The 21,541-nt window shown below is 49.2% G+C and overlaps 4 protein-coding genes across 4 annotated transcripts; 2 read left to right on the top strand and 2 right to left on the bottom strand.

Moving 5' to 3' along the window:
- Window positions 1-116: 116 nt before the first annotated feature.
- LOC122612652 lies at window positions 117-5,023 on the bottom strand. The gene is made up of 3 exons (XM_043786401.1): window positions 4,161-5,023; window positions 2,294-3,257; window positions 117-2,227 (listed from the first exon to the last, which is right to left on the bottom strand). The coding sequence occupies exons 1-3, from the start codon at window positions 4,252-4,254 to the stop codon at window positions 1,672-1,674; spliced, it is 1,614 nt and encodes a 537-aa protein (XP_043642336.1). The 5' UTR covers window positions 4,255-5,023; the 3' UTR covers window positions 117-1,671.
- On the top strand, window positions 4,683-6,475 carry LOC122614543 (leptin receptor gene-related protein). Its single transcript, XM_043789106.1, has 3 exons — window positions 4,683-4,813; window positions 5,853-6,108; window positions 6,172-6,475. The coding sequence occupies exons 1-3, from the start codon at window positions 4,683-4,685 to the stop codon at window positions 6,277-6,279; spliced, it is 495 nt and encodes a 164-aa protein (XP_043645041.1). The 3' UTR covers window positions 6,280-6,475.
- An 83-nt stretch (window positions 6,476-6,558) lies between these two features.
- LOC122612651 (TBC1 domain family member 31) lies at window positions 6,559-9,989 on the top strand. Its single transcript, XM_043786400.1, has 4 exons — window positions 6,559-7,106; window positions 7,166-7,279; window positions 7,342-9,757; window positions 9,817-9,989. Exons 1-4 carry the CDS (start codon window positions 6,823-6,825, stop codon window positions 9,973-9,975), a joined length of 2,973 nt encoding a protein of 990 aa, XP_043642335.1. The 5' UTR covers window positions 6,559-6,822; the 3' UTR covers window positions 9,976-9,989.
- Window positions 9,967-11,365, bottom strand: LOC122612653 (cyclic AMP-dependent transcription factor ATF-2). The gene is made up of 2 exons (XM_043786403.1): window positions 10,215-11,365; window positions 9,967-10,159 (listed from the first exon to the last, which is right to left on the bottom strand). Exons 1-2 carry the CDS (start codon window positions 11,236-11,238, stop codon window positions 10,050-10,052), a joined length of 1,134 nt encoding a protein of 377 aa, XP_043642338.1. The 5' UTR covers window positions 11,239-11,365; the 3' UTR covers window positions 9,967-10,049.
- Window positions 11,366-21,541: the final 10,176 nt, after the last annotated feature.

Raw genomic sequence — 21,541 nt, 5'->3', positions numbered from 1 at the left:
CAAAGTATAAAATATACAACTAAAATATTTCAGCAGATTTTTCCAAATCCAAACAGGTGTTGATTGAAAAAAGAAACGGCGTGATTTTGGTTAGTTTAGTTTATTCTGTATGCATATTGTATAATTTGTGTTTTACGGTTATCATACATGAATAAATATAAATTAAATTATGCTCTTCATTCACAAAGTGTTTTCTCTGCACCTCCGCTTGAAACTTAGCATTTCGAGTCCTCGTTTTGAGTTCGGATTATTTTCGTGTCTTTGGCCAATCACCATAAAATATATATTTCAAACTCAACATTACGCTCAACGTACATTCATATGCTATGCGCATTTTATTGTGGCTAAGTCAGTTTCGATTTGGAATTCAAATTCAATTTTCAATTTTCAATTATCAATTTTCAATGCTCCAAGATGCTTTGCATTCGCCTAGTTAATAGAAATATAATATTCGTGTTGTGTTTTCTTTAGCTAGTTTTTGAACTCGCAAGTTCTTCAATTCGGTTGTATTCAGTGTATTGTTTCGGCCGCAATGGTTCCTAACTCTGTCCTTTGCCCAATGTTTCATGATTATTTACAGCAATCGAGAATATAGTATAGTAAAATGTTCGCTACAGTTTCCTATAGTAGTTTTTGGGGGCTGGGAATCGTAATCGTTTCCGCTGATAGTTTCCATTAATAATCTCTCACTAATCAGTAAATAAATTGTTTCTTCGTATCGTTTTCTCTTTTTTGTTTTGTACAATAGACGCGTGTTATTTTTGTGTGTTATCAGTCGTTTTTCATTTACTTTACATGAATGTGCAGGGAAATTATTGTTAAGTTTTACTTGTAAATAATCCTCTCCTCCTCTAGTCGCGTCTCCTGCTATACGAAATATATTTGCTTGCGCATGCAAACAGGTTGGATGCCGGAATTGTATTTCTAAATTGACACAGATAATTTAGGATCGATCACAAAGCGTAGTAAAAATGAGAGAAGATAGTACACCACACAGACAGGTAAGTAAAAAGGTGTCCGCCTCCGTGTATCCGTGTATATAATACAATAATTACATGAATATATATCTATATATAAATATGTGTGTGTGTATACATATATTTATAATAATATAATATGTTAGTTTGCTTCGGTTGGTTGTCCCTCCCTACCTCCTTAGCTTCTCCAGACCTCAAATCCAACGATTCGCAGAGACAAAAAAAGTTCATATACAATAACCCACGCTGCCGTGCAGGACAGGATTACGCAGCCGGATCTTAACAGAATCCCCAGCGTTGTGCAACTGACAGCGGGTGGAAACTGGGTGGATGGGGTTGGGACTGGGATTCGGATTGGGATTCAGATTGGGTTTGGGTTGGGGGAACTCACGGTTCACTGGCTCAGGCGTGCTGGGAGCTATTCTTACTGCATAGCAATTACGTTACATTACCGGACTTATGCATATAGGGAAGAATAGTGACAGATAGCTGAGTTGTGTTGTGTGTGTGGTTTGCTCGGCTCCTGGAATTACATTCCCTGGAGTGTCTGTTAGGAATTCATATACATATATATGGCGCTACCACCTAGTCTGATCTGTTTCTGAATCTGTGTAAGAGGATGTGTCTGTTGGCTGACAATGGATCAGTCAAACTTTACCAATTGCCCCAAGAGGGAAAACAAAGTCCAGTCGCCTTACTTCTTGCTCTTGCGCTTCTGCTTGGGCTCCTCCCCTCCAGTCGTTGTGGTTGCTGATGCGGCTGAAGCGGCTGCTGCTGCTGCAGTGCCCGTGGCGTTCAGGAGATTAATGTTCGGCTTGACCGTTCCCTTTTTCTGGGTGGCCGGCTGCTGGGGGGTGGCCTGTGTGATGTTGTTGTTGGTCGCGGCTGCCGTATTGGCAGCTGCAGCGGCTTGGGAGGACAGGTTGTTCGACGGCGTGGCCGGCGTCTCGTCCAGGAAGAGCGGATTCTTCACCTCCATCTCACCAGTGGGCGCCAGGCCGGGGCACTCGTACACCGTGTAGTCGCCCTCCTCGTTGTCGTCGTCGCTCTCCACGTCCGACATGCCACAGCTACCGTCTGTGGCCTGGTTCTCCATGGCGATGATCTGCTGCTTCTGGTGCTGGTAGTGGTACATCTGGGCACTCTGGGCCAGCTTCCTGTCACCGGACGGCGAGACATCCTTGTTCGGCCCGGTTACGCCGTAGGCAGGGTATTCCACGTCCGCAGCTGCCTTGTGTCGATTATGGAACCTGTCACAACATAATTCGTTAGCTTCTGGAAAAGACATTTTGGGGAAGGTTCTCAGTGTTACTTACCAAGTTACTCCGAGGGCAAGCAGCCCAACGGTCACCGCTGCACTAACACCCGCGATTAGGGCCACTATGTACACTCCCATCTCGCTGTTCATGCCCATGTGCTGGCGCAGCACAATCTGCTCCTGACTGGAGTCGCCTCCGTTGACCAGCGTCAAATGGGAGGGCGCTTTGCTCTGCTTTTGCAGCTTGTTGATCAGTGCGTTAAGTTCATGGGGTGGTTGTTCTTTGGTCAAGGGAATATTCACTCCCGCCACGGCTGCGGCGGCCACGGACTGAGGATTGATGCGATGGAAGTTGGCGTTGGCCGCGTCAAGCAGCTTGGGTGGCTCAACGGGCACGGGAGCCGGCACAGGCGTATCGATCTTGGTCTTACTGGCGGTGGTGGCTACCTCGGGCGTGGGCTCAATGGGAGCATACTCCTCGTAGTCCTCCAGGGCTCGGGAATCCAGCTCCCCCGAAGGGTCGTTCGGGTTGTCAAAGAAGCGGGCATCATTGGGACCTACGGCGAAGGGAATCCGCTCGCGGAGCACGCTGTTCCGGCTCGGGGAGTTGCTCAAGCTGGGCCGATTTGGAAGGCTGGGCAGGGGTGGAAGGTTGGGCAGCCGAGGGAGGTACAGAGGAGGACTTTGGAGATCCGAGACCGCCTCCATCGGACTGCCGTAGCTGGCCTCTGCTTCCGCGTTGTCGTACTGGTCGTACTGCTGGTTCAGGTTGTTTCCGTTGGTCTCGTAGTCCTCCTCCGCCTCGCGCTGTACCTGGAGCTCCTGCTGGCGCTGACGGTAGCGCTCTTCCTCCAAGAGCTGCCGCTGACGATCCATCTTCATGTTGATTTCGTGCAGCTGCTGGTCGAACTGCTGCTGCAGTCGTCGGCGGGCGTATTGCTCCATCATCTGGGCCAGGAAAGCGTACTCCTGCTCACTCTGCGGATCCATCACGGGCGGCTGAATGGGTCGACGGCGCAGTCCTGCAAGGATTCGGATTCGGATCAATTTAATCGGGTTAGTAGGCGCGGGCAGGTGATTATGGTAATGGTAATGGTAATGAGCCTGGCCTGCGTGTCAGCGGTCGGAAAATAGAAAGTGAAATCGAAGTCGAAATGGAAATAGAAGGAATAGAAATAGAAGTGGTGGGGTTGGTCTGCCCCCGAAGGCCTTAAAGGATTCGAAATAGACAAACAAAAGTTCGTTTTATTGCCAGAGGCTAAAAATAGACCAATTACACACGCGCCCAGGTCAACCCGAGCATTTCCCGCAGAGTGAGGGAGACCAATATACAGTCGGAGGACTGGGAACTGAAGTCTGTGACGTGCGTGGCCACTCGGCCCTTCTATCGCACTTTGTTGTTGTCGTCGTGTGCGGCCTATTGTTGCGCTCGAGTCGAGGAAGTATTTCGTTTAGCTGCTGGGATTAACGAACAGCTTTAAGGCGCTTAAATGTATGCTACGAAAAATTTAGCTATTCCTTATTATATTTATACCCAATGCGTGGATATCAATGGTATGCATATGTACATGTGCATATGTGTATGTACATTTCGATTGAAGAACTTCCACCTGTGTGGGTGTTACGGCAGCACTTATACATATGTCGTTATGTATTTACGACGCTGCAGTTGACTTGACTTCTTACTTTTGCCGAAGCATAGAGCGTGGGTGTTTTGGTTTGATTCGGAGCACTTCGCAGGACACGCTATGCATGTATCTAGTGCAGGGGATACACAAATCGAGGTGGCAGCCCCCACTCCCGTCCTCCTGCGCCATTCAAGCCCGAGCACTAAGGCTGCGAGTGTATGGGTGTATGGGTGTATGTGGCATGGGTGTATGGGTGTATGGGTGAATGGGTGTGTAGTGCGCTATTTTTAGGCTTACCTGGGTAAACGGACATTTCGCAATGACCCAATATGCTGCAGAGTACCGTTGCAGCGAGCGCCAAGCTAACGGTGATTTCCAGGCGAGCCGCCATCTTGCACTTGCACTTGCACTTGCAGCTGCACTTGCGGATTTCTCGAGAACTCACAATTTGATTGCGAATGGAAACTATCTAGCACTGCACGACCACCGCCACCACTGCCATATGGCCGGTTAATGGGGCTTTGGCCAGAACGACGACGTCGACGAGGGTTATTGATTTTCAACACCCACACTCGCACACTCTCGCACACACTTGCGAATATACCCAATTGGCAGCTGCTGGTGGTTGCTCCCCGAACTTTTGCACTTTCGCGTGGGCGTGCAATATTTGTGGCAAATAAACTGAGTTACTTGCACTTTTCGAGGATTTTTAGGCCGTTGGTGCCCAAGTTAAGGTTTCGCTGCACTGTACCGGCTGCTAAAAATGTCAAATGGTGCACTTTTCTCACAGATTGCTGGCGGAGAAGTTCAGATGGACATATGGATGTTAGGATATATGCGGAGGGGACTCGACTTCTGGGCTGCGTTGCTCCGCTGTCGACGTATACCGTTATACTGAAGAAACTGAATGAGCCTGGCGGCGGCAAAAAGCCCGAGAAGAAGCAGAAGCTGTGACGCAAATGTTAGGTTCGCCCCCGCGCTGTTAAATGTTGCGGGCAGCTTTTGAGGGCAGGCCGCGCAGCAACAACAACCACGGGGGCACAGTGGTCAAAAGCAGCGCCTGCGCACAGTGGGGCAGAAAAGCTCGGCACGTCCGTGCCTTTATTCTTTCAGTAAACACGGGCATTCATAAAGAGCCGAGACGAGGCCAACGAGACTCTCGGCCAGCTAGCAGGTGGCTGCCACTCACGAATCCCGAAGCCCCGCCAACCTACTCCTTGCCCGCTTTGGGGAACCTTCCCTTTCCTCCAGCTTCCTGGCTTGGGATAGGGCGCGCTTAATTTTTATCAATGAATTGGCAGCCAAAGAGCTTTTCTCACCAGCGAATGACTGCGGGAGTTATGGTAGGCGGTAAATAATCAATCATGAGGATATGGGAGCGTTAGAACTGATGATAGGATTGTGGATCTCGGATTCTTGCGGGAAAAATAATATTGTAAAAAGAAAGAAATAAACGGGCGTTAAAGCTAAATAACTTTTTTTCAACAACAAATTTTTCTAAATATGACTTGAGAAAGCAAAGCTGAGCCCTAAACCAAGCAATAAATACTGTTCGATGAAAAGAATTCAATAAATTGAAAATACATTTTAAAAATATGTTATTAAAAATGTCAACAAAATACCAACTCTGAAAAAATTCAAAATCAAATTTAATAAAATACTTTTAACGGATTTTTACAGAATTCGTACGATAAGTTAAGTATTTTTGAATGGTCCAGGTTCGGCCACACTGATGAACTAGCTCGCCTGGAACTACACATCTGAGTCATTTTTAGGAGCGACAAAGGAAAAATTATAAACAAACACAATGGCCACCTTAAAGGGTAATTATGCACAACAAGCTAAAGCAAATCTAATGGTTTACGTTCTTTGCCTACATCAAATCCAACTGGAACCCGCGCCACCTCTCCTGAAACCATCACACAGCGTATGTCTACACTACCCACTCCTGCAGCCAATTGTCTGATAACGATTCTCCTCTTTGTGCAGCCTCTTCATCTGCGCCTTTCTCACATGCATTGGGCTTACCTTCCTGATCCTGGCCTGCGCCGTGCCCTCGCCGAAGATTTTCTATCCCTTCTTCGTTTTACTGTTCTACGTGCTGTCAGTTCTCCCGGTCTTCATTGCTAAGAGGACAACTCCTGGAAATGAGACCAATCCGAAATCAGAGTTTGCCCTCTTCCTTACCGCGGGGATGGTGCTGAGTGCCTTCGCCCTGCCCATCGTGCTAGCCCACGCTGCGGTGGTAAGTGAACAAACGGAGTTATTGAAATCGTTAGTGTTTCACACAGGTTTTTCTTTTCCACAGATCTCCTGGACAGCGGGTATTCTGACGATAATAAGTAACCTTATTAACTACGGCACCATCTTCGGGTACGCCATGCGCGATGACGAGCCATACGGCTCCATGTTCTAGAGGGGATTTGTATTCCAGAAGCCCTTTAGGTTAGTAACCGGCGCAGGAATATCACCGATGCACTGACTCCTGGGGTTACGGCCAATTATCCGTAAGCACGCATGCTGGTAGCTTATCCGCAGTCATCAACAAATCTCATATAATCAATTGTATCCAGATAAACGAAAACGAAATAAAACAGACGTAGTAAACATTAGCTCCCTGGTTCCGGTTCCTCTTGCTGGTTCGATATCCAAACCACTCTTCGATAGGCAGTAGTTCACTCCACTGGCGTATCAAAAAGGGATTAGCTGGCAGTTTTCACTCATTGTATTGAACTGAAATATTTGTTGTCGGTTAAACTGGCCTGAATGGTGTTCAATTAACTGGACAGTAACTGGGAATAAGCATTTAGTTTTTATATACATATTATTAAATATCCTACCAATTAGTAAATATCCTTGCTGGATAAATGCATTGACTACGCGTGTGGTGATACTTTTTTCATTGCCAAAAGTAAACGTCTTTTGACAAATGGAGTTGGTCCTAATTTGAGCCCATAACATGGACAGGATTATAAAATCAGAAATCAAGAAGGAAGAGATCACGGGTATGCCTTCTGTGACCCTCCATGGCATCGAAAACTCGCTGCAGGACGATGGGGATGGCCACACTGACGTGGAGGAGGACTTGACGGAGGAGGAGCTGGAGCTATTAACTCACCAGGATGCAGACACCGGGGATTCTGATGTGACGCTCACGCAGCCCGAGGAGGAAGCGCGCAGTGTGCCCTTGAGTGATGCTCCTATGCGCAAGTACCCTTTCAAGCTGAAGCAAAGCGAATCTGGGTGAGTGTGCGCTTTAAGCGAATCGCAGATTAGTCGCCAACGAAGTTTGAGAATTCCAGGAACGTCCTGACCGTCCACCACACGGTCAAGGAAGCGGGTCAGCCAGTGCGCATCCAGATTGCCGCCTGCTGCTTCAACGAACTTAGCAACAAACTGGTGGTAATAGACAAGCGGTAAGGTTCAGTGAGGACCAATGAGGAAATCCACTTTTAAGCACTCTTTTTTTCATCCCCAGTGGCAACGTGTTCGTCTTTGACTTTGTACGCAAACGCTACTGGCGCCTGGGATTCCGGATGCCCAAGGCCAAGCACATCCGCCCATCCCCTCTGCACGCTAGCGACTACATTGTGGGCAATAAAACGGGCCACATTTTCATCATAGACGTGGACAACTCTATTCTTGGCGTCCACGCAGAGGTGGGGAGCGCAGCGCTTGAGGAATTGAGTTGGAGCAATCGCCTGCAGAATGCACGCTCCTCTATCGCTCTGATGCGTTTCGGCAGCGATGCTCTTCTGGTGAATCTGCATACTCTGCAGGTATCCCACCAACTGGATTTTGATGAGTCGCGCTACACGCTGAAGTTCGCTGCCTTCTTGCCCCATTCGGACCAGTTCTTCATAGGGTTCTCCAACGATTCTCTCCATGTGTGGTCCTTCCATTCATTGGGCACTTTGCGGATGGCCCAGCCTATCAAGGCCAGGAATCGCAAGCTGAGACTGCTACCAGCCGGAGAATCCGTTCCGGAAATAGTTCTCCGAAGCCCTGATGACAGCGACTTGGAGGAGGACTTGACGTTTGACTGCCAGGACTACGACTTTGCCGATGGATTGCTACTCAGCTACTGCTTCACCCCCGACGGCAACAAGATGTGCCTTAGTACCTTGGATGGCTATCTTCTACTGCTGAGCGTGGCCACTTTTGATCTGGAAAAGATGTATCGCTTGACGGACTTTACCCTCCACCAAATGGCTTTCCTCTCGCAGCCAAAGGAGCGCATAGTGTTTGGAATCACAGCCAGAAACCAAGCGGTCATGCTGGATTTGGCCAATACAGATCACAAGCTAATTGTGCAGCGCTCCAATGCACGTAGCTTGAGTCTGAGTCGGGATGGCAAGCTGTTGAGTGTAACGTCCCGCTGCGGAGAAGTGAATGTGTGGTCCACCTGCCGCATTTTCAACGCCCTGCAAGCCCAGACCCGCTGCCTTAGCCAGGTGAAGTCCACGTTCAAACAACCGAAATCTCTGCCGGCTTGCATCGTCGGTGGAGGCGTTAGCAAAGAACTGCGGCACCTGCTGAATCCGCAGCGCCTAAAAACTATGCTTAAGGAGTACGGTTGCTATCCGGAAAAGTACAGGTACCTAATTTGGACATCGCTCCTAGACCTGCCTTGCAATGGGCCACAGTTCCAGGAACTGATCAAACTGGGAGCACCTCTCATGGTCAGAAATCGGGCCAAGAAGCTTAAGATTCGCAACGATCAGCAACGCCGCGTTGTGATTAAGATCTGGAGTTGCCTCGCTCAATGGTGCAAGGTCCTAGCTCACGCAGATTTTTTGCCGCACCTTATTTTTCCGTTTGTGAAGCAAATGCCCAAGAATAGTCTGGTTTGCTTTGAGTTAATCGCTACTCTTGTGCTGAACCATTTTCAGCTGTGGTTTGAATTCCACCCGCTGCCGCCCTCCAATTATCTGGCCATGTGCGAAAATATCCTGCAGCACTGTGACGAACAGCTTTGCAAGTTTTATCAATCCCATGAGATCTTGCCCAAAGATTTTGCTTGGCCCCTTCTGAGCACCGCCTTTTCCGAGGTTCTTGAAGAGCAGCAGTGGCTGTCGCTGTGGGACAACATCTTCTCGGAACAACCTTGGTTTCCAGTCTTTCTGGTGGTGGCCTACAATTTGATTCATCGAGAGATAATCGTGCGGCTGCCGGACAGGCGATCAGTGCTCTCCTTCTTCCACGATCAGAACCCAGTGGACCTCAGCAAACTTCTTTCCAAGGCGCGCAAATTAATGTCCAAATGTGCGCTTGCACTTCACCCGCAGCGTTTCATGCATCGCTTCAGCCCCATTCCGAAGGGTGTGTATCCAAAGTTCCTCAAATATCCCAGCGAGTGGATCGATGAGCAGGAGGATCAAGCAGTATCGCTGATCAAGCACAACCAGGAGATCGATGCCCGCATCCGACACCTAGAGTTGGAGGAGGTGAAAATCATGGAACGTCTCGAAAACGGCCTTAAGCAAGAGGAGCACGCCCGCCGCCTCAAAGAAATGGAGAAAGTTTATCAGGACACAATCCATCGCGAGGAGGAGCGCATCACCTGCCAACGGAAAATGCTGCTCACCTACCAAATGGAGGTGCGTCGGCGCAAGAGCGAGGTTATCACAAAGCTACAGGAGTCGGAGCAGCGACGCAAGATTCTGGAGATGGAGAAGGACATGGACCTGCTGATGCACAGCATCGAGCGCGAGCGTCGACGCCACAACCAGGAAATGCAGCTGGCCGAAGATGAAATACGTAACCAGGAGATGGAGCTCCTTGCCCAGCGCTACTACTCGGATACGGAGGGTGCTCCGCTGGCACAAAAGTATTACGACAAAATCCAGAAACTTTGTTCGCAGCGAGATCAGCTGCAGAAAAACTTGCGTGATGTATGTAATGAAATATAAGTATATTCTGTGATCTTCAACGTTTTCTTTCTTCCGAACAGATGACCATGGAACAGCTGCGAACTCCAGCGACTTCATCCGTGCAATTTAGTCCCCATTTGGTGGATATCGAGAATTCCATTTTCGAAATACAGAGAGAGTTTACGGAAATCATAACGACAGATACTACAACATTGGAATACAGAAGGAATTTATCTTAATTGTACAAATAAACGTCTAGGGTAGGATTATGTACATGGCACTAGAAAATAAATAAACGAACAAGGCATCTCGGCTATTTTTTATCCGCGCTCGCATTGCTGGCGGACGAAGGCACTAACACGTTGGGCACATTGATGAGCAAGTGTATACTGGATGGAGGAATCCGCAGCTGGTCGGCCACCACTATAAATTCAAAGTAATTAACTTATGGACTCAGCAGCAGCTCAGGAAAGCTTACCTCCAGCTAAGCTGTTGTGGCTCTTGTGCTGCTGCAGCTCCTTTTCTAATCTGGTAATTCTTTCGTGCAGTTCCTGATTCTCCTGCTGCAACTGGGCGTTCTGCTTGATGAGGTCCTTGTGCTCGTTTCGCATTTTGTTACGGTAGCGACAGGCTGCTGCCCTTCGCCGCTCCATACAATCCTCGTCCCGACTGCGATCCTTTGCTTTCGCAGCCTTGGGCGGTGTGGAGAAGTTGCGTCTGTTGTTATTGCTGTGGATAATCGCCTTTAATCGCTCCTTGATGGGCAGCTGCGAGGTGGGCGTCAGACTGGCGCTACTGGGCTCGTAATTAGGTGGGTTGCAACTGACCAGAATAGGCTCGGGCCTTTTACTGGCTATATGTAACTCCTTCGCAGTGGGTTTTGGCAGTATGAAAGGATGAATGGCACCAGTCGGCTTCACTCTGCCTCTGTTAGAATCTGCTGTGGCGAGGGAAATGGGAACTGACTGAGCAGGCAGCACCCATGTGATGACCTGGGGCTGGATCAACTGCAGTGGTGGCGGACCGTCTTGACTGGCTTTGGAAGGCGGGTTCACTGTCGTGGCCAGAAGCTGATCCACCACGCCATCCATATCACCGCAGCTGACATTTTGTGGGACCTGATTCTCTGATGTAACTGATACCGTGGTGGAAGCCTCAACGGGATACACCTGAGGCGTGTGCAGGGACTCGCCGTCATTGGGTGGAGCCTCTGGACGACTGGGAGTGCCGCTGACATTTCGCTCTGCTGCTTGCTGGAATCCAATGTCAAAGGGATTCACGTGCTGCAGGTCCTCGAAGAGACCCACCTCGTCGCAGTTCTTGATCAGTCGCGTGGGCGTGGGCGTCTGGTCGGCGGCGAATAGAGTATCTGACTTCTGCCCGAGCGAAATGTCCAGCGAGACGTGATCCGCCTGTGCCCGAAAGTTCTGATAGCAGGATACGTTGCCCTCAGTGGATTTCGGCTCAAAGTCGCCGAAGGACACACTGGCCAGGTCCTCCATGTCTCCGGCGGTGCTGCAGTTACATCAAAACCATGTTATTTACAAATAAAACACCATAAACCGCCGACGATCCGCAATAAAAACAACTATTTTGTAAATCACATTAGCAAAACAAAAAGGAAACTGTTATCGATATATTCAATCTATCGATTCCATCCAGAACCCAACTCGATTGATTTCAACGGAATCAGCAGTGTTGGGAATTGAATTCGGTTTTTATACCGAGGAATATGCGATGTAAAATGTAATTTACTACCGGTAGAATACCATAACATGGAACTTAAAATAAATTAAACAAAAAATGAATAATTAAGTGCTAAGTGCTTTCTTAAACTTTGAAATAATGCATTTTTTTTTTGGTTTGGTTTGCCGTATCCAGGAGGCTGACACAGTAGTGATGTGAGCAAAGCGATAATTCGATACCGCAAGTGGATGCACAAGAGCGCGCCAAGGTTTTGAATTTGAATCTGGTTACCAATTAATACTTTGGGACCCTCTTTGTTCCTAGCCCCAATTGTCTTGGATGCTGTTATGCAACCGCTGGCTAAGTAAGCCACTCTTGACATTCGGCATTTCCGCCACGAAATTGCGTATCTGCCATCGCTTCCCAAAAGGCCCAAATGCGAGTCTTCGGCACGTAGAAGCAATCATATGTGAAGAGGAAGATAAAGCGAAGAAAACAAAAACGACGAAACATTTTTGGCAGCCAAGAAAACCCCATAATTTAAAATTTGTATCTTTTAAATTAGATTTCTCATTGGAGGAACAAGCAGAAAACAGACAGCGGACAAAACAACACGCAAAATGCTTTCAAGTCGCTCACATTTTGGGAAACATGCACGCAACGAAACGAGCAATTTTCTAAAACTCTGCCGCACAAAAAGCCGCAGACTCGTCTTGTGGGTCAAGTTCAGTGCTCAAATTGTTCCCAGCGACAAGATGGAGGACCCCTTCTCGTCCTCGTGCTCGTCGTCCTCATCCTCCTCGTTCACCTCCACTGCAATCCGCTCCGTTTGCGAGGAGGAAGGGCCGCAAGATGCACAGCATGAAAATTAAGAAAAAGTGATGCGTAATTACAGTCATTCTCTTTCACTGCAGCCAAGCGGGCTATTCCGCATAGCCATACCCTTGGCCATGTCCCGATCTCGATCCCATCCCATCCCATCGCATCGCATCGCATCCCATCCCTGCCACGTTGCATGCAACGGACGCGCGTTTTTCGGACAGCGTGGTCCATGGTCCATGGAGCTATGGGATGTGGAGATGGAGATGGAGATGGGTTCCGATCCTCGGCTCTGGGTTCTCGTTTCTCGCACTGCGCTGCTGCCGGTAGAAACAATCAGTTTGAAGTTCGTTCGCATAATTATGGGCAATTTTCAAAGAACATGCGTTCCGATGAACATCTCTCTCTTGCTCGCATTCAAAGTATCTTCCATACCCCATCCCCTCAGCTCCTTTCTCCCCCTTTTTCCTCCTGCCCACCGCCTCCTCCTTGCCGTCATCGCACTGCAACCTCGCCATTTTTCTTACTGTCCGTCGGTCTTTTGTGGTTAAAGTGCCCAAAATGGTTCCCAAACTGGGAATGGCTTTGAAATGTTTTGTTTGTGTGAATAAAATCTGTAATTTAACTATCTTAAGAACACCTGAACTTATTGTTTGAAAGCTTTGCCTTGCATAAGTTATAATACGTTAATCGAATTCTTAAGTTTTCTGTTTCTTGCACTTGTTTTGACGTGACCAAATGAGCATTCCATTCCTTTTAAGCCAAGCAATGATGTGGCAGGACCCTAGCGTTGGTTTTCATTTGACCAACTTGGCGATCAGGTTTCAGGCCCTAGGACATCGGCAACGAGTCAAGGACCGCGGTTGCCCATAACGGGAAGTGCGGACCGCAGGATCCGGCTGGTCTCCAGCTCAGAGGATCGGAGGAACTCAGTCCTTTCATAAATATTCAAAACGGAGTTCCTAGAACGCCCAACATTTGTTTTCCCCTGCTGGAAGTTGGCTTTCCCGCTGCCTTTTGGACACTTTGTTGGTTTGCCATTTCGCCAGCGGCAGTTTTGCATATAATTTATTAAGTTTGGCTGCCTCATTTGGGGTTCCTCCAGCAGAGCACTGCAGCCGAGAGGTTGTCGACCAAACGGTCTTGTTTATTTTCCGCTGGTATCTCAATTTCTTCATCGAGTGTAGAAGTCGAAACGAAAGGTGGACACCGAACGTTTTTGAAGGCCTATAGAAGTGGCGGCTATTTCGGCAGATTGCGCATATATTTTTTAACAAACAACAACTTCCACGGCCCGGGGCACCGAAAAACTTCCTGTGCCGCCGCGACTCGAAATGATTTCTGCTTTTCCGACGGCATACACAGAATCGCCTTGCCTCCGAGATACAGATACGTTTCGCTGCCGTCGCAGCTTGGCGCTCCAGTAATAATTTCATAATTATGGGTTATCTGGCAAGTGGCATTCGTAAATAATAAAAACTAAGAGCAAGAAACTACGATTCGCGGCAAAACATAAAACCGAAATATAAAAGAGCGCAGATCCGCAGCTCGGTTGCGTTGCAGCGCGGCCGAGATTGATTGTCGCTAATGGGCGTGCGGCTGGGTTCCAGCGAAAAGCGAAGAGGCCTCTCCTGGTTCCTGGCCAGCCCACTTGGCCCAGACACCCCAGACCAGCGAGACACCCGAAACACCCGAGACAGACTCGGACTCAGATGCGGACCCTAAGTCCCTGTAATTGTTTTAATTGCCCTGCAGCAGGTCGCGCTGGAGCTGCAAAAGTAGACCAGGCGGCATTAGAAAGAAGCGGGTCTCCATCTCGAACTGGGTCCACTTAAGTGTGACCTTGGAGCCGCGCTCCACTCATAGGCAACGCTCCACATGAACTGCGCCACATTTTGGGATTACAAAAGCCCAGAAAACGTGGATAGGTAGATATTAGTGGTTCTTGAAAGCATATTCAGAGTGCAGATACATTTGCAGAGCTGCCCTGAGTGTCTAACGGTGGAGCTGAAGCCTTTTAGCTCGTGCTGCGAGCGCGCCAATCTGCGGTCATCATCATGAGCCGCAAGGATGGGGATCGGGAGTTGGGCCTTGTCGGCGCTGCTCTCATCACGCCGTGATTCGCCAGATGATGGATTGCGTTCACTTTTGATGGATCTGCCACTTTCGGTTGGAAATTTAATGCTCACGTCCGAGAGGCGCTGCCTAATTGCCCAGCCCGTCGTAGGATCCCGATGCCGAGATCACTGGGGCCAGATCCCCCCAGGACCCCAGGACCCCGCGACCATTTCCATTTCCGTTAAGGCCGCTGGCCAAAATCTTGGCGCAACTTTCGTTTTCGCTCTTTCTGCAGTCTCCTTAGTCTCCTTAGACTGCGGCTGCCGTCGGCTTCTAACATCCTGTCCAGTTTGTGTCCAGGGGCGAGTCCTTTGACTGGACTGCATAATTGGCGTCTGGAGGCGGGTCTGCGGGTCCAGGGCTTGTGTCCAACATGTGCCAAGCACATTCTGGCCCAAAGAAAGCGAGGTTAGACCTCAAAGGCGTGTTTGCCCTAAGAAGCCGCAAAGAACCGATTAAACCCCCTTTGAAGAGGGACCACAACCTAAACCCAAACTCAAACCCAAACCACCGCTGGGCATTTGGAACCCTTTGGAGACCTCGGCTAACGGTATCCCTTCTTAGGCATTTGTTTAATTGCAGGTTTCACTCGAGTTTCAGGGGAATTTCAACTTCGGAAATCCTAAGCCACATGCAACATGCCTCGCCAAGTACGATTAGTCCACTGCTAAACAGCCAAACAAATAAAACACGAACTAACAATCCGGGGCATAGGTGTAAATATCTCTTAATGCCACAAACACCCGCGTGCTCTCAACCTCATTCATTAATTGTGGGCATTCACAATCATTATGAGTCCCAACTGAGGCAGATCCATTAAGCTGAGCCAAAATTCATCAATGAATCTTAATTCGCGCTATCTTCCCTCGAAACTCGACTGTTTAGCGAATATCCACTACATTGATGGAAAATATGTTACATGGTGGATACTACTGCAATATAGTGCTTAACTTTATGATCAGCTTACAGGTAAGTAACTGCCATGTGGACAATGAAGCGCAGCTATAACTACCATATTTCGTTTGATTGCACTCGAGTTGCTTGCCAGTTTTGCTTTGCTCTGGCAAACTGACTTAGTGTACTGATTGAACTCATGTTATTGGGACAGCTCCACCACACTTGCCCCATTCACTGTTTCCCCCAAAACGGATTTTACGCATTCGTAAGCCGCAGTTTCAATTCGCGACCTGCGGCCATTTTCGCGTTCTCGACTCTCCGCGACGGCGGGCTTTGTGGCTTTGGGTTTTGAGCCAAAAGTGAAGCCATTGACAAATGATTGGTGGCAGGGAGGAAGGGGGGAGGAGTGCGGCTCGGAACGGAACGGCAGCAGAAACTCATCAATTAAAAGTGCTAATGGCTATCATAATGATATGTTAATATCACTCGCAGCTATGGCCATTCTGCCTTTGTTTTTGCGCTCTGGCTAACTGCGGTTTAGTTCAGTTAGCCGGGCCGAAAGAACCGGGTTGAAAAAAGGTTACACAGCGGTCTCTAAGCCAAAGAATGTTGTTGCATGATTAATTATGCCTTGGCGACTTTTTGGCGGTCTCTTGGTCTCTTGGCAAACGCAGTCAAAACACATTTCCCAGCTTGCCGCGGCTTCATTAGCGCATTTCTTCCTTGGTGGCAAAAAGCAAAAGGCAAAAAGCAAAAAGCAAAAGGCAGAGGGTCCACAGCTCGTGATATATGTCAAATTAATTAAGTTTTCTGGCACAACCGTTCCGAGGGGTCAACGGAGCAGGTGAACGCGGCTGCTCATCTGCCGGCTCATCTGCCGGAGAGCATGTAGTCCACTTCCCGACTATTATGCACATAGCTCCCATGGCCCATGGTCCCAGATCTGATTTATAAGTTCAATCAAACTCATGAATATGCACATCAAGCGCCCGCGGCCCTAGGATCGCTGATTTATGGCCCGAATCGGACCTGGAATCGGGATCGGGATCGAGATGGAGATCGACATCGACATCGACATCGAGTTCGAGATCAGGATCAGGACTTTTGCGCCTGTCCAGCTCCAGAATCATTGCCAGATTCGAGACTCGAGTATGCAAAGGTTGCAGATCGACGGGCGCATTTTTCACCATTCCCAGATTGATACGTGCTGGAATGCTCTGTGCCCGGTCAGGTCATAATTCTCCTCGCAGCCCGTCACAGGTGATATATGCGTCTGCCCGGATCATGGGATCAGGGGAACAGGGGGAACTGGGGGGCTGGGGGAGCTGGGAGTCTGCGGATCAGGGGTCGTCTTCGTGCGTAGGCCTAATGATTGGGTTGCCGCGCGATCGGGGTTAAGAATTATGGTTGAACTCCGCGGCGGATGTAGTGCATCATTCGCAAGCGGCCATAATGATAGGTCAGCTGGGCAGTGGAAAGCGTCAGCTTAGATTTAGCATTTTAATTGTTGCGCTTATTTTGGGAGTCGAAATTTATGCATCCGTCGGATGGCTCCGTTCCCAGCGCACTGTGTGCACTAGATACCTGGCAGGACGCCCAGGACTGGGTGGGTTTTTCGGCAGGACGCAGGGCACAGGCCACGTGCTAGTCCGGGCATTGCGTGCCAGGAGCCCATCACTGAAGCCGCCAGCCAATTGTATCGCAAAGTTCTCCATTCCGACTTGCAACGCCAACGCAGCTCGCCCCGCGGCCAATTCTAATTTAACTTCTTTCTGCGGCTTGATATTTGGCCAAAAGTCGGGCCGCCATGGCGGGCTGGCTAACAAGTTTGGAAAATTTGCGTTTCCGGCATTTGCAAATTTACAATTCGCGCCTTGCATTTTGACAAAGATGCATGCCCCTTGCGATCGAGGAGTCGAGGTTAAAGTTGCCCCGCCAGTGGTGCGCACCAACTTCTGGCTCTAGTTTCTTCTGAAAATGTGTTTTTATAGTATAGGGAAATTCTGTTAAGTAGATCTTAGTAGTAGTTCTCTTAGAGTTCTCTATAACTGATTTGAACAGTATAGCCCTCTGATAGATATGTATGTACAAACAATACTTTTGATCCTTGAATACTTTCGATCCTTCTCGAACTTCTGGGATATGAAAACTGACACTTTTTGGCAGCCACATTTGCTCATCTCTGGTGGTGTCGTGGTCGTAGGCGGTGTTTGCTGTTTGGTGTTTGGTGTTTTTGGTGTTTCGGGACCTGTCTGCGGTTGACTGACTGTGTGCTCCGCTGGACGGACGGATGGCCGACTGCTTTTCGGGGGGTTTTTGGGGGGTTGACGGCTTGGCTGGGGTGCCCAGCTAACCCGTTATGTAAACGTCTTTGCGCGCCTTCATTTTGCGGTTTCAGCAGCTTGGAATTTTTCCGTTTTTGTTTTGCCCGAGCAAATGTTTATGGGCTGTGGGCTAACTTCCTTTTAACATGCAACAATTTACGCCGCTTTGCCTGAAATTGCATGCGTCTGTGACCCCAAACCAGGCGCAACTTCCCCATCCGCGCACTCCGACTCCCAAATCCACCAGTGCCCCCAATCCCCACTCCCCATCCCCACTCTCCACTCCCCAGTCGCCAGTGGAAAATGTTAGATGGCGGGCGCCATTTCGCCCCGAATTCACGAGTTTTGGATTTCGCACTCCGAGGACGGGCGGAAATGCTGACAGCTCATGGCATTGCAGCTGCCCCGTGGAATAGAAGTGATTTTCTTGCTGCCGTCCAGATACAGATACAGATACAGATACAGATTGACCGGACTGGTCAGATACAGATATCGACAAGATCAACCGCTTTTTGCTCCAGTCCCGCTCCCATATAAATCACAAGCCGCGCCGAGCCAAACAAAACGAAACGTCAAATTAAAATGCAAATTTAATTAATGTATCGGCCCGGCCAACTAGTTTCCAGACTGTGTGCATTAGAGACACCGATCCGAGAGACCAGACCGATCATTAGATGCAAAAAGCTGAAACCTAAGCTAAAGTGCACCACACACTAGACCGCAGCGGAAATTATACCAGCGAATGCAATCTGGTCGCCGCGCTGCCGCGTAGCCGCGTTGCACTTTGCAATTTGAAATGCTTCGTCTAATTACACGCATTTCGCATGTGGCCAAAAGGAGCGGCCCATGGCCAGAAGCCCCTGCCCATCCCTGCCCATCCCTGACTCCAGGATACGTGCTCCTCGCCCATTAAGTAATAGGTGCGGACCCTGCTAATAGTTGCACTTCCAGTTTCAGTTGCAGTAGCTGTTTCAGTTGCAGTTGCAGTTGCACTTGCAGCAAGCAACTCAAGCTTCAAAGGCATCAAAGGCCTCAAAGGCTCAAAGGCAGCAGGACAGCAGCTGCGAACGCCTCGGATGACATTACCATTAGGCAGCTTGTGATTGCCAGTTGCTACGCATCCCCGAGATACTTTGGCTAACAGCGAGCGGTGTGATTGCAGTGATTGCGACTCACGGATTGAATTGTAGCACGTGTGCTTCATAAAGTCATAATGGAGGTAATTACTTCCTAGGACAGGTTTGCTGCTGACCCAAAGCTGCAGTTTTCCAAATTTACCTTAAGAAAAACAAATATCAAACTGAATATAGGAAAATCAAATCAAGAGATGGCTTTAAGATGGCTTACAAATCAGGAACTGATTTTACATTCAGTTTGTATTGCGAGGAGCCACTACGACCCCTCTTGGAACTGACACTCGAGCAGTCAAAGGTCAAGCTGAGAAGTCGAAAGGTGTTGGTGTCCCTCAATGTTAAGAGAGGAGGGGGCGGAGCAGGAGGAGTCGCCAGCGACTTCAAGACAAACATTGACAGGAATGCAGATGCGGCACAGCCATCTGACAGATACTAAGATACTATGTCTGCCTGTCTGTCTTGGTCCATCTGTCTTCTGTCTTTTGTCTTTTGTCTTCTGTCTATCTGTCTGTGTGTTCTTGAAAACTCCAAATTGGCCGGGCTGCTGTTGCTTTGCATGCGAGGGACTCTGCAGTCGCTGCAGCTGCACAAAGCCAAAGATTCAGATACTTTGCTTGGTTGAGGGCCACAGTCGAAAACAAAAAATGAAGAACCGAAAGAAGCGGATGAGTAAAATGGCCGCCAAAGCCATGGACCCATGCCAAAATCCAGGCCCAAGCTGCAGCGGAGGCAGCCATGGATGCGATCTGGTCCTGTCCTTATTTTTCATCTCATTTTCTACTTTCTGGCAGTGCCTGCCCCTCGTTGTGCTTTATCGTCTGCTGGAAATCTGCGCACGTTTTGGCCGGGTTATTATGCGCGCCTTGGTTGGCTTGGCTCTTTGCGGGGGCAGCCCTCGAACGTCGAAGAAGGCGAGGAGCAGTGGGACTCTCCTCCATCTTGGCTCGTCTCCGCTGCAGTTGGTCTTTTCACAAGAAACCTGGTGCTGTGCTGTGGTGCTCCCCCAAACCTGGCATCGCATCGTATCTGGGTATCTGGCAGCACCCCGCTCCCCCCGGCGAGCTGTCAGCCACTTGGCAGCGTGTTTGTTAACATATAGTATTTTGAAGGCGTGGGAGCCGCATTGCAGGCCGGGTTCAGGCCAAGACCGAGACGCTCTGGGCCAAGAGTTGGAGGTGCCTGATGAGGAGGAGGAGTACGAAGAGAAGGAGGTGGAGGTGGAGAAGGGGAGCCCGCGGAGAAAAACGTTTTTAAGTTTCTGCCTTTGTCTGCGGCAAACGCCATTTTTCCCCTTGACTTCGTTTGGTCTTGGGCAGAGAACATCCGACTTCGACTCTGACTCCAACTCCATCTCCGACTTCGACTTTGACTGCGGCTCTAGTTTTCTAAGCCCGGCTGGCTGGCTGGCTGGATGGCTGGCCATGTTATTTGTCAATGCATGACAATTTTATTGGCTTATTTCTGCGGCCCTGTTGCCGCTCTTTTGGCTCTTTCGGCTCTTTCCGCCCTTCCTGCGGCTTTGATGGACGTTTTGCGGTCTGCAGACACTTTAATTTGGGCATGGCCCGGCCCGCCAATCCGCCATCCTGCGTGCGCAGTCCTAGGAGGCCGTCCATAGGAGTCTTGCATTGGATTTGGGCTCCGGCTCCGGCACGAAGTAAATCACATCACGACACAGCTCCACCGATCCAATCCAATCCGATCAGATGCAGTGCGATGCGATCTGCGATCTGCGGCAGTTCCATTTCCATTTCCATGTTCATTTCCATTTGCATTTCCATTGGAGGCAATCGAAGTTGCATGCTTGGCATGGACGGCTAATTACGGGGATCGATTTGTGTTGCTGATATTTTCGGCGACTTGGCGTTAAGCGGCGAATCATGATCCACGGGGTGTTGGAAATTCAGCGAACGCCGCCGGAGAGAAACCTTAACCCACTGAGTACATAGTTGTATTGTGTCTCAGTTAACAAACGTAATACATGAGTAGTGTTCCGCATGAACGTGGTATGCGAATATTGCGAATGTTTGCGTTTTCTAAGGAAGGGTTCTAACAACATTAGTGAATGCATTCCTAAGACGGCCTAGTGAATCTTACTTGTTATGGCGTTGGTTTTCAGAGGGTTAAGAGCCGCTGCGATGACGTTGCCATATTCGATGGCCGCAATCGCTCAAGGAAAGAAATCACACGGAATCGTGCCGCATTTTCCGCTCTCCCCAGTCAGTCGTTCCACCCGCTTTTCCGAGGAACTCCCCCTACTTTATTTTTCACTTTCGGTTAGCTCTGCCTGTACCTCCCACCCATAGCTGAGGCCAGAATTCTTTGGCTTGGCGGTCTCGTTTCCTCCCATCCAGCGTACTAGCCACGTCCACATCCACAACCACAGGCATAGCTGCACCTATAGTACAGGCACATCTACAGCCACTGCCCTGGGGTTGCAATTCAATTTGGCTTTGTGGAAGTTGCCGTCGCCATTCGCCGTTGATTCTCGTGGCATGTATTTTGCATATTGACGCGCGGCATTTTGTAAGGCAACATTTCACATTGCAATTGGCATTCGACAGCCCAGAGTCGCAGCCACGTTTCGTGCCAAGATAACCAACTGCCACATAGCACACCACACACCACACACAGCACACACAACCACACACCACACACCGCACACCACACGAGCTCCTTTGGCGCACAAATGCAAAGCAAAATAAAAGCAGCTCAGCTCACGACATCTCGACAGCCGCAGCCCATGACTCATGTGAATGCAAGTCCCGCCACGAACACGATCAAGTCAGTCCGCAAATCAACGCCGACACTCGGCCGATAAAAGCCAT

This window comes from Drosophila teissieri, chromosome 2R, assembly GCF_016746235.2.
Source record: "Drosophila teissieri strain GT53w chromosome 2R, Prin_Dtei_1.1, whole genome shotgun sequence".
Lineage (NCBI taxonomy): Eukaryota > Metazoa > Arthropoda > Insecta > Diptera > Drosophilidae > Drosophila > Drosophila teissieri.
This window is presented reverse-complemented; position numbering and strand designations above follow the sequence as displayed.

Bases quoted from the DNA above. Each gene is read 5' to 3' on its own strand.
- LOC122614543 (XM_043789106.1), top strand. From the start codon at position 4,683: ATGGATGTTAGGATATATGCGGAGGGGACTCGACTTCTGGGCTGCGTT. The intron at 4,814-5,852 runs GTGACGCAAATG...CTCTTTGTGCAG, and splicing joins CCCGAGAAGAAGCAGAAGCT to CCTCTTCATCTGCGCCTTTC. The intron at 6,109-6,171 runs GTAAGTGAACAA...TCTTTTCCACAG, and splicing joins TGCTAGCCCACGCTGCGGTG to ATCTCCTGGACAGCGGGTAT.
- LOC122612653 (XM_043786403.1), bottom strand. From the start codon at position 11,238: ATGGAGGACCTGGCCAGTGTGTCCTTCGGCGACTTTGAGCCGAAATCC. The intron at 10,160-10,214 runs GTAAGCTTTCCT...TTGAATTTATAG, and splicing joins CCACAACAGCTTAGCTGGAG to TGGTGGCCGACCAGCTGCGG.
- LOC122612651 (XM_043786400.1), top strand. From the start codon at position 6,823: ATGGACAGGATTATAAAATCAGAAATCAAGAAGGAAGAGATCACGGGT. The intron at 7,280-7,341 runs GTAAGGTTCAGT...TTTCATCCCCAG, and splicing joins CTGGTGGTAATAGACAAGCG to TGGCAACGTGTTCGTCTTTG. The intron at 9,758-9,816 runs GTATGTAATGAA...TCTTCCGAACAG, and splicing joins TGCAGAAAAACTTGCGTGAT to ATGACCATGGAACAGCTGCG.
- LOC122612652 (XM_043786401.1), bottom strand. From the start codon at position 4,254: ATGGCGGCTCGCCTGGAAATCACCGTTAGCTTGGCGCTCGCTGCAACG. The intron at 3,258-4,160 runs GTAAGCCTAAAA...GAATCCTTGCAG, and splicing joins CGAAATGTCCGTTTACCCAG to GACTGCGCCGTCGACCCATT. The intron at 2,228-2,293 runs GTAAGTAACACT...ATGTTGTGACAG, and splicing joins CTTGCCCTCGGAGTAACTTG to GTTCCATAATCGACACAAGG.